Source organism: Protopterus annectens, chromosome 3.part0 (assembly GCF_019279795.1).
Source record: "Protopterus annectens isolate FY-2018-M chromosome 3.part0, PAN1.0, whole genome shotgun sequence".
NCBI classification, from domain to species: Eukaryota; Metazoa; Chordata; order Ceratodontiformes; family Protopteridae; genus Protopterus; species Protopterus annectens.
The window spans coordinates 560,451,810-560,468,917 of record NC_056731.1 but is presented as its reverse complement, the minus strand read 5'-3'; the positions used below and the strand labels follow the sequence as shown (position 1 = coordinate 560,468,917).

General features: G+C 34.3%; 1 protein-coding gene across 1 annotated transcript in view; it reads left to right on the top strand.

Annotated features, from left to right (window-relative positions):
• Positions 1–17,108, top strand: part of CNTNAP2 (contactin associated protein 2) — a 7,772,136-nt gene that overhangs the window by 6,903,471 nt on the left and 851,557 nt on the right. Inside the window, exon 19 of the mRNA XM_044064985.1 lies at positions 577–710. Coding sequence (XP_043920920.1) covers positions 577–710 — 134 coding nt within the window. The remainder of the gene's footprint in view (positions 1–576; positions 711–17,108) is intronic.

The following is a 17,108-nucleotide window of genomic DNA, read 5'->3' as shown; positions in this document are numbered from 1 at the left end:
ACGTTCCATCTGCCTGGGTTTTTGATAGTTTATCTGGTTGTCGTCATGATGGGATGTGGAAAGAAGGCCACATCTGCATGTGATTTTAATAGTTCAGGTGGGTATTAGAGCACCCATGGCATGCGACAATCAACAGCAGTAGACTTTTCCTGGGGTCCTGGACAAATTTCTCCCTGGTCTGTAAAATCATCATTATCATCAGTATAAATAGCAGCTTATCACTCCTCTTAAAAAGTTCATATGTTGAGTGGAATCTATCCCATCAACAAAAAAAAAAAAAAAAAAAGTAAATTAAATAAATAAATAGTACCTTACTGGCATTATGTGCTTATTATTTGTGATTCTTTTGTCTAAACTATTGTGTTAAAATAAAGCATTTAACAAAGCATAAATCTTCCTGACTTTAATGATCTTTACTTCATCTCAAAGAAACTCATAATTATGTGTAAAAAAATGAAAAACTAATTATGTTTTGATAATTATTCCACATGGAAATGTTCCCATACATGTTATATCTGTTTCATAATTAGAGTTTACTGTGTAAAATGCGTTCAGCATACACATTTTCCATTACAGAAATTCTTCACATTCAGTACAATCTGGGAGGTATAAACGAGCCATTCACAATTAGTGTGGACCATCGGAATATGGCAAACGGACAGCCACACAGTGTCAATATCAGCAGGAATGGGAGAGAAATACTCCTCCAGGTAAGATGGAAAGGAAACAAAACAACTTTTATACCTGTTGTATTTTGACAAGCTGTTCTTGTGCCATTTTCAGAAATATAAGATGCCATTCATTCAATGTTTGTATAATCCTGCACTTCTAATTACAGCTGTGTGTTAAAACAGTCTATGGATTGCAGCATAGTGTAATCAAGTCTTCAGTAATACGTGTATGTGGGATAAGAAATATAAGCTAAAGTCAATACTCTATTTTCAAGAGCTATAATGCTGTTAGTATGTTTCATGTGAATGATTTCAGTCAAGTATTTAGTGGTACAGAAAACAATATGAATAAGGCTTAAGATGTTCTCTTGTGATTCAGTAAACAATGTATCACTACCAGAAACTACAGTAAGGAATCAAAGAGTAATATGAGAAAGCATTTATTTTTCTAATGTGTAGTGAGTATGATAAACAACATGCTTCTACACTCTGTAACATAAGATAGCACAACACTAAATTAGGTTTCAGAAAGTTCCTGTATAATACACTGTTGCATTCTTGCCTTGTTGGGGTACTAATTGTGTTTTCTAACACAGCAGCACCTTGTACTTAGTTTATTTTTTTTCAGGGACTCATGAAATTAATACTTTTGCATAGTGATGCAATACTATGATGTGTGTTGTGTGATGTGCAGTAATTCAGTATTACACTGCACAGGAATCTTGCATTAATGTGCGCTGCCCCATTAAGGTACAGCACAGCAGAACGCTCACAGACACTACCCCTGAGTCACACATGCATAGAAAAGAAAGGAAGCTGAGTGAGGGGAAATACTGCTGAGCACTGGACTAATTTCATTTTTTGTTTGTTTCTTTATTTCCTTATTCATTTTTGTTAACTGGATGGGTGATCTCTTATAGGACCCTTTTCAGTCACAATATGGACCAAATGGCCGAACAAAGATATAATCAATATAGAAAATAAACTTCCTAGAGACCACCAAAATCCTCCAAGAGGGCATATCCTGAAAAAAATAGATCATGTCCAAACCATGGACTTAAACTGAATGGCAAGAAGATTATAATCATATCCTTCAGCCAGCATGATTCATTCCCTTGTAACTATCACACTGACAACACACCCTTGAAAAGTGATCCCATAATTTGGGATCAGGGAAGCTATGTCAACAATAAACTGTCCTCTGATCACATTTTATCCACCATTTATCCACTATTGTAGGGAAGTCCTTTTTTATTACACAGCTTCTATTTAATGGTATTGAATTCAGATCCATAGATGCAATCATTCTGCTGTACTCTGCACTCATTAGGCCAATCATGGAGTACAATGACTGTTTTGGTATGTACCTATCCACACACGTATCATAAATGGAATGGCCACAATGCTCTCTCACTAAAAAATCAAGGGCCTAAATTGTATGAACTATGCTGACCTTCTCAAAGCCATGTCCCTCTTCTCAGTATCAAACAGGCTACTGAGAGGTGACCTCTGCCTTACATATAGAGCTTCAACAGAACTTAAGACTTCTTCTTAAGACTATTATGCATTCACTAGTCCTATAATATCATAAACTCTTACTCAAGAGATCTCAATCACTTTTGAAAAATAAATAGAACAGAAAATACCACTTCAATGGAACTGTCTTCCACTCCAAATAAAGAAAACTATTTCTCTTACACTATTCAAACATAATTTGGATGAAAGGATGTGTAAGCTGCCCAGATTTTAATAAAAATTCTGACTTTTTCTGTTCCTCAAAAAAGTAGTTTTTTTCTGGCAAATCACTGAGGATTGAAGTCATTAAATAATGTCATACATTTGAGTTTCAGACATTGTATCATTCAGAAAATGCTTGCCATCACAAATCTTGTTATTCTACCAACTTTCTAAGTTTGAACTAAAAAATACCACGAGCCTCCCAAGGAATCAACAGTCAAACGAGGAGAGACTCAAGCTGAAACAAAAAACTGTTGAAATCACCATGAAACAAACAGGAATCCATACTGAAATATCCAATCTTTTATTAGGCAATAAAAATAGAAGATGAGCTCTTTCACGTGCCACCTGCACGCTTCTTCAGATCTAACCTTAGATTAGATCTGAAGAAGCGTTCAGGTGGCACGTGAAAGCGCTCATCTTCTATTTTTATTGCCTAATAAAAGATTGGATATTTTAGCATGGATTCCTGTTCGTTTCATGGTGATTTCAACAGTTTTTTGTTTCAACTTTCTAAGTTTATAAGAGCTATATTTAAAAATCTGTCCCATTTTTGTTCCTTTGCCCAACTACATTATTGTAGGCTTTGTCCAGATTTCTTGAGCTAAGAGTTCAAAGGGGTATGATGGTTAACTACAAGTTCACCCCGCGTTTAGCACCTCTGTCCCTTATGGATAGGGGAAACATATAAATGTCCTAATATAACCTCATTTGTCCTATCTCTGGTTCATTTGTATGCAAAATATAACTGCTAAAAACCACCATGGGGAATGTAACAGTAGACTTAAGATCCTCAAAGATCAATATCCTAGTAAGTATCGATGTAACTATGAAGATGTATGAATTTGAATAGTACAAGGACATATATTCAAGGACAGGCATTCAAACAACATAACAAATACATGAAATTTCAGTAAACAAATAAAGTGCATAGTGTCTACATTACAGAAAATTACAATATATAAATGTAAGTATTGCCTGTATGTAGTATCTACAACTCACTAACCTGAAGGGCATAAATCAGGTTACTCAGTGCAGCAGTGCAGCAGCTCCAACTGCATCCCATGCCCTAGCAGGGCATAGTGCCCTTCATTCCAAATACTTGGGGGGTATTGCTACATCTCTCTCTCTCTCTCTCTCTCTCTCTCCCTCTCTCTCTCTCTCTCTCTCTCTCTCTCTCTCTCTCTCATTCTAACAGGGCATAGTGGCCTGCATTTCCTGTACTGGGGGGTGTTGTTGCATCTTTCCCTAACAGAGCATAGTGCCCTTGTTTCCCCATACTGAGGGTAGGTACTGTTGCATCTTTCCCTAGCAGGACATAGTACCCTTGTTTCCCTGCTACTTCTCCACCTATCAGGGCATAGTGCATTATTTTCCTTTACTTGGGGGGGAGGCATAGCTACATCTCTCACTAGCAGGACATAGTACCTTTCATTCCCTATACAGAGGGCTGGCATTGTTGCATCTCTCCATAATAGGGCATAGTGCCCTTGTTTTTCTGTAGTGGTGTGGGGGGGGGATATTTCTACATCTCTTCCTAATAGGGCATAAAACAAATCTTCCTTGCTACACCTCCACCTAATAGAGCAGAATGTTCTTGTTTCCCATGTATCGGGAGCTGTATTGGTAAAAACTGCTCATCTGACCTCCCCATTATTCGAGCATGCATCTGTTCATCCCGCCTCTGCTGGTTATGCACATGCATAACAATGCTTTACATAGTGTGTGTGTGTGTGTGTGTGTGTGTGTGTGTGTGTGTGTGTGTGTGTGTGTGTGTGTGTGTGTGTGTGTGTGTGTGTGTGTGTGTGTGTGTGTGTGTGTGTGTGTGTCTGTGTGTGTGTGTGTGTGTGTGTGTGTGTGTGTGTGTGTGTGTGGTAGTGACTTGTTGATGTTTGTATTTTACTTAAATTAAAAGCATAAGTATCTTTTTTGTACAACATATTCAGCCATAACATATCTCAGTAATTTCACTTTGGGGTGTCAGACCTAGACAATGGGAGAGTACCACTTAGCAGCCAACTTTAGCATATATAATGATGCTATGATGTGACCTGAGAAATGAACATTAATATATGTGAATATTTATTAGCATTCATTAAAATGTTTATTATACAGGAGGAAACTGTAGACAATAAACCTAAACGATGATATCTTTAGGAATGGGAGACCGTTCATGTGGGAATTCTATCAAATTGTATTGTATTGTAGAAAGGGAACCCTATGTTTCAATATTGATGAACATTATACTGACATGAAGGTGATGTGCATCCACAAAACTGATGCTCATACCGGGGGACATATCTATGAATCACTGCACTGATTATCAGAACTGTGTGTAAGAAAACAGCTATCCCACTGGGAAAGCTGTTTGGTATTTGATCTTTAATAATATATGCTGCCCTCCTTGGCAGAAGCAAATGTTACATTTTTACCATTGACTACAGCCCTCTGCTCAGCAAAATGGAATTCAGAAATCCTAGGAACTATCTTACCTACAAATCCATTTGTATCTGCCATTATCTGTTCACATATGACACTTTAGTTTTCACTTGTAATTTCTTTTGTGAGAAAAAAAGAAGTAGGAAATGTTTGTTTTTTAAGTTTTTGTTTATCAGGGAGAGATCTACCAGTGCAAACAGGCTAAAAACAACATTTGATAATTAAAAGACAAGTGTCATTAACAAATCTTTGTTTTGATCAGAAGACATGCTATAGGGTCATCTGGTTCACTTTAAGTAAAACTAGTAAGCATACAGAGGGGAGTTATAATGAAAGAAATGCCTGTTCTGTTTAGTATGCTGTGATTTTAACTAATGAATGTGCTCTCCTGTGATAGTAGTTGAATTTACTTCCCTCTTTCTAGGGCGCATGGTACTACTGCTACTGGCCATCTCAACCCATTACTAAGCATGCATTTTTAGTCATTTTCCGAAGATTTTTTCCTTTACTAATTTTAATTTTTTTTCTGTAGGCCCTAGACACCAGTAGTATATGCACACATATCTTCTGGCTTTCTGTCACCAAATATTATTTCTTATCGTAGCACACTAAAAAACCATGTACAAACTCCTGAGATCTTCCAGCGCCATGCCTAAAGTGGTACAGAGAGATAAAGATCTGACTATGGCCCAAGCTATCAGAATTTGATTAACACTTCATGTGCATGGAAGGATGGGTGTGCCAATCTTGTAAAAGAAAGCAGAGCTGAGGAACACAGATACAGTCTCTAGGAAGAGTGGCAGCATCATTGTGAGTGTATTGAAGGTGGTCTTTCAGCTCACAAAGCCACCACCTGGTGATGGTCTTCATTAATACGAGTACAGGAGCATGCACATTCCCACAGAGATAGAGACAGCTTGCTCCACTCCTCAGGGCTGAAGTTAAACCACACAAGGACCTTCATTGCCAGGATAGCAATAGGGCACAAGCAGCCCAATTGGTTGCCATTATAATGTCCCCTGCAGATGGCTATTGCTTCCATACTGGGATAAATCTCTGGTAATGGGGAAGATTGATGGTTGACCTCACAGGGGTAAAAAGTAACTGGATAAAATGCATACCTCACAGATGTACCCCACTGTAGGAATAACTTTGGAAAGGATGAGTAATTCCCATTCCACAGAAGAGAATACATTGATCACTTTTGCTTAAGGTGTCAGATGTGGGGTATCAGTAGGAGGACAGGCCATCATGTGCAGCTCGGTTATGTTTTTCCTCCAGTTTTCCCTGGTAATGTGTTGGTAATGGACTGCAGCAGTAATATAACAGGCTGAGACTAGGAATTGTAGAGTATTAAGATAAATAAAGAAGGTAAATCAGGTAAATGGCTTAAAGATAGAGAAAATGATAAAGAAGAATGAATTAGGCCATTCTGACTCAGACAATAACTGCTAAACTAAAATTACTCTCGATATGCAGACATTGAAAATTCTTCCACATCCAGGACAAATGTGAGAACACATGCTTAAAAAAATGAGAATGATAAAAATGATGGAAATATATAATCCCATACCCAAAGAAACAGTATAAAATCTGTACACTTTAATGAACTGTATTGCAACATTCTACTACACAAAGTTATAAGTTAAACTTACTCAGCAACAGCAACAACACTCCCAGGCTATGCCAGGAACAGACCAGGGAGCTACATCCTTTATCCCACCATGATTGGCGCCTGCCCAACCATGGTCCTCCTCTGAATTCCTCAATGAGCCAGGCCACTTGTCAGAGCCACATGACTCTGTTACTGAACTTGATGTACCTATACCATGATTAAATAACTTGCATCTCTAGCATGGGTTTGAGTCTGCCTTTCTGTATTATGTAGTTTCCTCCCTTTGATTTACACCAAGTAACATTTTTTACTTAAAAACTGTACTTCTCTGACACTGAAATAAGTATTAATCAGAATATTACTTGTTTCATGTAATAGTGAAGAACTAAATATACAGTGAGACTGAGAGTCAAAAACTCATTTAATTTTAATTTGAAGAAAAGGGAGATTATAACTTTTTACTTTGGTTTTCTACCTTTTTCCCTTTTCTCTAAGTTTCTGTGAGCTCAGAGTAGGTGTATTTAGAGACTGTGGTTTTAAGGGCTTGCTCCCTGGAAAAAAAGAGGTTTTAGGATGTTTTGTGTCAACATTTTGAGAGTGCAATCCCGAGAGAATTTATACCTTTTAGTTTAGATAATCACATCAACAAAATGACACACAGCTAATTACAGTAAACCCAATATCACTGTATTTTAAGACTACACTTGTATCAATCAGGTAATGAAATGGAACGGCTAGGTACTACAAGAAAGCATGACCATTTTTCGTAATCATTAGCAAAGTATGCAAAATGAACACAAGCAGTCTTGCATACTTGTCAAGACCATTCTAATTCCTAGACGCCCTCACTGCCTAGGATCACCACTGTGAGCTCTAAGCAGTGATGTTAAAAGTTCCTCACCCAAGTGTGATAAGTACTCAGTGGGAAGGTAGATCTATGCAATTCACCTTCCAAGCACATTGCCAGTTACAGTACTTGCATAGTTCAACTTACACAACTTAAAGTACACAAATGTGGACCATGATTGAGCTCCAAAGGCATTAGGCGTCTATAACATTCTTGTGGTACACGCCTATGATTTCCAGTGTTAAAAATCTGTGCAGAGGTGAATCACAGCCACTTAACCTTCTACAGATAGCCTATGGAGGTATGTCATGCTGTAAGTGCAAAACAGTGCATGCATGTGTTTGTCCACATGTCACTGTGTCTACATACTTGTGTTTGTGTGTGTGTTTGTGTGTGTGTGTGTGTGTGTGTGTGTGTGTGTGTGTGTGTGTGTGTGTGTGTGTGTGTGTGTGTGTGTGTGTGTGTGTCTGCATCTGTCTATGTGCCCTGGTTTGTGGGTAGTGTCTATGTCTGTTCCTCTTTGTGCTCAGTGTTACTGTGTATGTGGTAGGTGCACCTCTGCATAATTGTTGTAGCTGCACAGAGGAATAATTCATAGTCACACAAATTCCTGGGTCATAAGATGGTGCTGTTAAAGAAATTTGGATGACTATAGCAATGCAAATAAGCTCATTAGTGCAGGGCAATTTACTCTGCAGTGTTATTAACTATGAATATTCACTTGTGTTGGTAATGGACTGCAGCAGTAATGTAACAGGCTGAGACCGGGCATTATAGAGTATTAGGAGTAAATAAAGAAAGCAAATCAGGTAAATGGCTTAAAGATAGAGAAAATGATAGAAAGAAGAATGAATTAGGCCATTCTGACTCAGACAATAACTGCTAAACTAAAATAACTCTCAATCTGCTGGCATTTAAAACAGAAACAAAGGCCCTTGAAAAGGAAGTACATTGAATCAAAAATCCAGATATATCATTTTCATAAAATTTGAATACTAAATAGCACATAACTCTTCCACATCCAGGACAAATGTGAGGACAAGTTTAAAAAACAGAGAGTGATAAAAATAATGGAAATACATAATCTCATTCCCAAAGAAACAGTATAAAATCTGTACACTTTAATGAACTGTATTGCAATATTCTACTACACAAATTGATTTATTTTTGATTCAGAAAAAGGAAGATGTAAGATTTGTTTCTTATTTCTTTAAATTATTGTGTGACTAGTATGTTGGTCATGTAGTATGATTTTCTGTGTACTAGACCACCTCAAACATCATATGTGATAATTCAGAAAATTGTGTGATGGGTTAAATCAAACCTGAAAATAATAATGTAGTTCCAAAAATAAGAATATCCTGTGCAAGGGGAACTCAGGCCTGAGAATACGAACATTCCTCCAAAATAGGGACCACTGAGTGATCTGCAAGCTAAAGTGTTATTGCACTCAATAAATTATTCATAACAACTAGAGAATTTGTTTAGGCACTTAATGAGGGCTGAATTTTGTTAAGTAGTTTTCTTAAATTTTGAGTTTATGTCATTCTAGTGAAAAAAATTTTCTTCAGGACCAGTTTTGTTAAAAAAAAACACATGAACTCCAAACCCATAAAAAAATAAAAAAATAAATAAATTTTTTGTAAGAAGGAAAACCCCTCTGCACACCTAACCTCAACATGTGGTAGTATACTAATTCCAAGAATGCACAACAGTGGAGGCAAGTAGAAATCTTATTACGTCATTTTTTTTGTACACTTCCTGAATTCAAAAACATCTATACTACAATGTGTGTGCTGTCTGTTCACTTACAAGGTTTACACTAGGTGTACACATAGAATATACTTTGTGGTAACCTTTTCCCCATAGCCATAAAAATGTATAAAACACACTTCCCACACCTTAAACTGCACTAGCCCTAACCACATAAAATAACATTTAATTAAATATCATATAGCACCCTCACACCATCACAAGTACTGAATGTACTGAATGAAAACCCAATGTCTGTAGAAAAATGAATCAGTGAAATGTGTCATCCAATCCCTTTTTTGACTAAATGAGAAATTAACAAAGTGAATAAACTTTGAGAAATTACTTTGTTTGCAGTCTCAAAATAATGCCTTTTTGAAGTGAAATTATGCTTTTACGTGAATGTTTTTATACAGATTAGAAACACAGCCAAAGGCATTCATTTTTTTTCTCAATAAACTTTTTATTGATTTATAAACAAATACAATTTAGGAGTTGACTTATATATAAAACAACTTGGTTTAAGCAAATTTGCAACTCATATAGGCATTAAAAAGAGATCAGAATAAAAATAACATCACTCAATATGTACAATATATACAATAGGTAACCATAAAGTAAAAGATAACTAAAAATACAGTTTCTGTGAATTAATAATATTCCAATTTTGGGTATATAGAATTTACTAAAACACCAGACCAGAGAAAGATTTAAGGTATTAATTATTAATAATACTTAATACCTTCTCTAATACTAAATTTTTGAAAGCCATTTTTTTGGACTCTTAACCATGTTTTTTTGAGCATCAATATATAGGTAAGCCATTTTTTGGAAAATATCCCAATTCAGTTTGGTACGATCAAGCCAGTTTTGAGTTATGTAAAGTTTTATTAAAGAGCAAATAAAAATAATAACTTGAGTGTCGAATTTGGAGAGATAAATTATTGGAATATGAAGTATAGCAATTTCCCAGGACAGTGTAGATTTATGATATCCCATTCTCTGTAGTCTTACTTTCAAAGAGGTCCATAATCTATGGGAAAAATGACAATACCATAGAATATGTAAAAGGTCCGCTTGGGGATAAGAACAACATGTGCATGATGAGGATTTATTAGGATTAAATGTATTTAATTTATAAGGAGTGTAGTAAAAATCATTGTTAATCATTAATTGTGTGTACAGTAGTTTCCTAAATGGAATAAATACCCTAGTATATCTGATTGCCAAAATTTTTTGAGTCTCAGTTATTCGAGAATTATATTTTAACCAGCTATTTGAGAAAAGACAGTTCTGATCCAGCACTAGATTTTTTATTAATTTATAGGATCTTGATATCATTTTACCTGATGAAGATAATGTTTTAATTATCGTATTTAGATTATTTAATTTATGTTCTATAAGTTCTATGGGTTCATATTTACCTACAATTACTTCTCTTAATTGGCGTAATATTGTAGAATGACTCCAATTAACATTCAGAATTTTACGCAACTCTATTAGGGATAATTCATTATATTTCAGGATATCCCAGACTTTCAAATTTTTTAATGAAGGATAATTTGTTAGATTAAAAGGAGAGTTATCTATCATTATATTAGGATTTAGATGAAGTGGCTGCAAAAGATGAGAAAACTTATCTAGATTACATAATTTTAGTAGAACTTGAAAAGCTTTAATCTTTTGTTTAAGAAAAATAGAAATTTTATTGATAATTTTCATATCAAGAGAAATAAAAGGAATAGCTTCTGGATTTATATTTTTAGATATAATGTAATTATACCAAATCTTAACCCATAAGGGATAATTACTATCTTTAATATTTTTAAAATTAGAAATAGTTAAGAGCTTATTTGATGAAATAATTCGATAGTAAAGATAGAAGTTTGGCAAACCCAAACCACCTTTGTCCTTAGAATTTGATAATCCAGAATATGAGATTCTAACAGATTTGGGAAACCATAAGAATTTAGCTAACTCTATATTTACTTTCTCAAAGAAAGACTTAGGAATTATCTGATCAGAGGAATTAAATTGGTACAAAAATTTTGGTAAAATGTTCATTTTAATTATAGCAGCCTTTGATAAGAGTGATAAATTTAAGTGCTCCCATCTAGTAATATCCGAAATTATTGAATTCCAAACTTTACTTAAGTTATTTTGAAAAGAAGAATGATTATTGTGTTCCATGTTAATTCCTAGATACTTCATACCAAAAACAATCTGAGTTTGTTGATCAGAAAACAAGTACGATTTATGGGCCCTATAATTTAAAGGAAAAATATGTGTTTTTGAAGAATTTATAAGATAATTCGATGCAGAAGAAAAACATTCAATAGAGTTTGTTATTTTACTAAAGTCAGATATGGGGGTTTGAAAGTATAATACAAGGTCATCAGCAAAGGCAGAAAAATAAATTTTTGTATTAAGAATCCTAGGGACTTTATGAAAAGTATTTTGAGTAATAAACAACAGTAACGGTTCTAAATATACATTAAAAAGAAAAGGGGACAGAGGACAACCTTGCCTTGTACCTCTGGTAATCTTTATAGGGGAAGAAAAGTAACCATTAATATAAAGTCTAGTAAACATATCTTTGTATAAAGTTTTTAAAAAGTTTATGAAGGATAAAGGAAAATTAAAGCATGACATAGTTTGAAAAAGAAATTTCCAACAGACTCTATCAAAAGCATTTGATGCGTCCAGAATCATCGCATATATTGGGTTAGAATCTTTTTTTATAAGATGTATAATAGATTCTAAAGTCAGTGTATTATCCCAAGCATGTCTGTGGGACATAAATCCTGATTGATCTTGAGAAATAACTGAAGGTAAAACTTTTTTCAATCTGTTGGCCAGAATAGATGCCAAAATCTTTATGTCTAAATTGATTAGAGAAATAGGCCTATAATTAAATGGGTCAGTTTTTTCTTTATTATTTTTCAAAATGAATATGGTTTTAGATGTATTCCAATGAATATCTGAAATACCCTTGATTTTTATATAATTATAAACTTTAAAGAGAAAAGGAACAATTACTGATTTAAAAGATTTGAAAAATTCAGGTGTGAATCTGTCTGGACCAGGAGATTTACCAGATTTAAGACTATCAATTGAATCAGAAATCTCTTGATGAGTTAAAGGAGCAGAAAGCAGTTTTTGTTGATTATCATTTAACTTGGGGAAATTTAAAGAACTTAGAAAGTTTTTTACATGATTATCATCCAACGTATTAGATGGTTTTGAGTATAACTCTGTATAAAGTAGTGTAAAGAGATGAATAATCTCTTCATCTGTGTTGTATAATTTATTTTTGTACAATAATGATGTAATTTTTGGTTTTTCAATATTATTTTTAATTATTCTGGCCAAGACTTTAGAAGGAACTTGAGCCCATTCTGAATACGTTGCTAACAATCTTTGATCAACTAAAGAAAGGTTGTTCTGATGTAACAAAATTAATTCTTTTTGACAATCTAGTATTTGCTTTTCAAAACTAGTGTCTTGATTCAGTCTAAACTGATTTTCAAGAGAATGAATTCTAGATTTTAAGAACTCTTCTTTTTTGTTGTATTGTTTTTTTAAGATATGCAGCTTTACTGATAAACATACCTCTTAATCTCGCCTTACATGCAGCCCATTAAATATCATAAGGGATATCTGATAAATCTAAATAATTTTCCATTTCTTGAATAGTTTCTGAGCACTGTATACAAATATCTTTATTTAAGAGTAAAGTATTGTTCAGTGCCCACTTATTTGAGTTAATAACATTTTTAATTTTGTGGGTAAAGTTGAGATTTAATAAGATTCTTGAATGGTCTGAAAGATATCTAGGTTCAATAGTAAAATCTGAAATAAATTTTGAGATAGTATTAGAAATCAGAAAAAAATCCAATCTAGCCCATGAATGGTAGCATTTTGAGTAATAAGTGTAAATATCTTTCTTGTTTGATATTTTTATGGAGTGCAATGGATCAGTTAAATTATGTTCCAAGATTAATTCATTAAGAGCCAAAGTTGCTTGAAGGTTATAAGAAGCGGAGCAGCTAGTACGATCAATTTCTGGATTTATTACCGCATTCCAGTCTCCCCCGACTATAATGTAGTGATCTTTATAACATGTGAGTATATTATAAATTTTTAAGATAAAAAACTGTTGTTGACTACAAGGACCATATAAATTTAGAACTAAAATTGGTTCATCCAGATTATGAATAGTAGCAGTAAACAGACACCATCTACCTTCATTATCATATCTCTCATCAATGATATTTCCACTTAAATTTTGTTTAATAATTATTGCTACTCCCCGAGAACTAGAAGAATCCCCAGAGGCTACTATCTTCCTAATCCATTTTTTATTACTCTCTTTGTCCCAAACATCCCGAGGGATGAGTCTCTTGAATAAAACATATACTGGCTTGTGATTTAAATATCAAATGAAATAATAAAGATTTTTTGGATTTACTTTGAATTCCTCTAACATTCCAGGAATCAATTATTAGGTAATTTGTCATAAAAGAGATGACTGGTTAATATTGATGTGATTAAAACATGGTATAATTTCTTGATTATAATTAAAATAATACCAAGAGCAGAGAAACATAGCTAAACTGGTCTGATATTAAATGAGATTACCTTATTAAAAACAAACTCAGTAGAGATATATTATGAGATTTACCCATAACCCTCGTCCTTACCCTAGTGCCTGACCACCTAACCCCTATTGACGAGGTAAAATCAAGAATAAACAAAATAGAATTTACGATTTTGGTTACCAAGTATTCAAATTTAACAATATAAACATTACATATAGTCCTTGAAAGGACTGAAACCAAGTCAATAACACTAAACATATTTACACATCTGTCTATACACAAGATGAGCAACATAAACAATCCCTATACAAATATTTAACCCCAAGCTCCTAAATTTGCGTAATATAAATAAGGTAAAAATGATTTTCCTCAAGTGATTCTTATATATTTCTATTAATAGACATCTAGATAAAACTGACATAAAATCCTATAATCAATATTTTGTTAGTATTATTTCTATAAAACAATTAGTGAGCTGTATATTGAATAAACCCAGTGAAGAGAGAAGAAAAAAATAAATAAATAAATAAATAAAATATATTATACCATGATCCCCCCAAAACGTGCACGCTGATTGGCCAGTGTGCCCGTTGTAAATTGAGTTATACTAATGGAAAAAGGTCCGTCGCCGGACTTTTTCCATTAGTATAACTCGTTTTTTTAAAACACTGTCTCGCTATGTTAAATGGGTTTAACATAGCGAGACAGCTTTAAAATAAGCAACGGAGATCTCCGTTGCTTATTTTAGCTGTCTCGCCATGTTAAACCCATTTAACATAGCGAGGCAGTGTTTAAAAGCAACAGAGAAAGCAAGATCTCCGTTGCTTTTATGTCTCGCTATGTTAAATGAGTTTAACATAGCGAGACAGTTTAAAATAAACGGACATCTCCGTTGCTTATTTTAAACTGTCTCGCTATGTTAAACTCATTTAACATAGCGAGACACTAAAAAAAAGCAACGGAGATCTTGCTTTCTCTGTTGCTTTTGCCCACAGCTCTGATGTACTGCACAGGCGCGCAGTACATCAGAGCTGCCGCAGATGCCAGACATCTGCGGAAGGGCAGCAAACAGGCATTATACTATTCCATTATTTAAGAAAAGTAATAGTTTCTTTTCTTAAATAATGTCATGGTATAATAGCAATAACCCACTTCTGGGTGTGGGTAATGCTAAATTTACCCACGGTTGGCTTTGTTTAACCACGCCAACTGTGGGTAAATTTAGCATTACCCACACCCAGGCGTGGGTTATTGCTATAATAATCCCACATAAAGAAAATAACATTCCTATAATGATATCTGAACTATAGATTACTTAAATCATCGAAGCAATTAATGACTTATTAAATTAAACAATATAACCAGCAGCTTATTATTACAGATTAGCTAAGAATCTAGTTATAAACAGATTTTAAATGACATGTCATACCTATTTTTGCTATTATCTTAGTATACAAATGTAAGATATATTTGGGCAGAAGTTTGATTAATGAAGAAAGAGTGCCCAAACATGATGATTACTTCTTGTTTCTGCTGCTTATCTTTCATGTCACTAAAAGCCAGCTGGATGTGATGGAGAGTCCTTTCGCGATGATCTAGCACATCAAGAAAGTTTACCCTGAGCATCGATTGCATTTTCTGTCCAATCTAATATTTTTAGCGATGTGTTAGGTTTTAGCATCGCTTGTACAGAGGAGTATTTCACTCTGTGGATGGGTATGTGAAGCGTTGAGATATATAATATGATATATATCCACAGTTGTCAGGGTTGTGTGGCATTTGAGAACTTAAAGAAAGAACTAATAGGAGGCGTGTCCATTTACACGCTGTGTTTTGCAGCACTTATTAGTTGTTGCTTCTACCTATGTTCACACTTTTATTTAGTAAAGAAAGTGCACTCAACATTAATTAAAATAACTATACTTGGAAACTTGCTATTTCTAAGATATTATTTGACGACCAGTGGAGATGTGTTTAAGGAGCGACCCCAACTATATACAAGTAGTTCAGATCGCTGCGCTCACTCACCTACAATGCATAGATGTGTCAGTAATTATCATGCAGCGAGGAGCAAGACACAACAACAGATTTAATTCCATTTCACTATTGCAATGCTTGCAGCTACTACTTGTTTAGGAATATTTCTCTAAGGACAAAACATGGATATTATTTAAATGCTAAAAGCATTGAATATTTTCTACGAAAGGTCACTGTATATATACATAAGTAATATCTTATATAGTGGACTGAATGTAAAAGAGGAGTAAACTGACCACGTTGGATTCTTTATGCTTGTGGTGACGTCATTCTGGGATTCTGCACATCAGCAGAAAGTGCGTGTTATATAGGAAAAGTGACTGTAATGCGATGCACACTCTGTTAACTTAAGCATGTCTCGAGACACGCAGATTTTCCCTCCCAAAATACCTAATAACTGTTAATAACAGAGAGAGCCAATCCTATAATTGAAATATAGGTAGTTCTTCTTTAGCAAACAGTGTCAACAGAGCCCTTTAATAAAATGTGGTGACAGGAAGACTCTCGGTAAAACTATAAATTTATAATCAGCGTTATAAAGTAAAGGATAAATATGATAACACATTAAAACATTCCCTTTGACCATAGAATATAACTCCAGCTAGTAGCATATCATTATAAAAGCACTAAATATTTACATTCTCTTGTAGCAAATGAGACATAACATTAAGCCATAGAACACAGCGCTAGCAAGTAGTGTATCTTGTGAAAGCGCTGAATATTTAAATCGGAACTTGACTAAGAGAGTTTGGATAACATTCTCTTGTGACTAGTAAAACATAACATTAAACCATAAAACAGAACTCCAGCAAGTTACGTATCTTATAGAAGCGCTAGATATTTAAATCATAACATACCTAAAAATGTTCAGATTACATTTCTCTTGTGACATGTAAAACATAGCATTAAGACATATGACACAACGCCAGCAAGTAGCGTATCTTGTGGAAGCGCTTAATTTAAAATAATAAGATGACTGTAATGATCAAATTTCCTTCATATGGCAATTAAGACAAACCATTTAGCCATAGACCACAGTGCCATCAAGTAGCGTATCGTGTATAAGCGCTAAATTTAAGATAAATACTTGACTGTAATGTTCGGAAGTTCTTCTCTTGTGATGACGTCACTGCAAGACTCCGAAGACCAGGAGAAGGAGCGTGGACATAACGGAGATTCAGTTAACACATAAGTGACAAAGCAAACTCTTTGAAACAGTCTCGAGATATGAAAAAATTCCCTCCAAAACGTCAATGGATTAAATAAGGCAAAAATAATATAACTGTGTAGATTTCTTCGTACATTTTCATCCCAGTCTATTATTAGCCTCTAAAGGTTATGCAAATACCAAAAACACTATAACAGTGCTGAGTTTAAAAGATATTGGCAGTAACAAAAAAAACAAACTA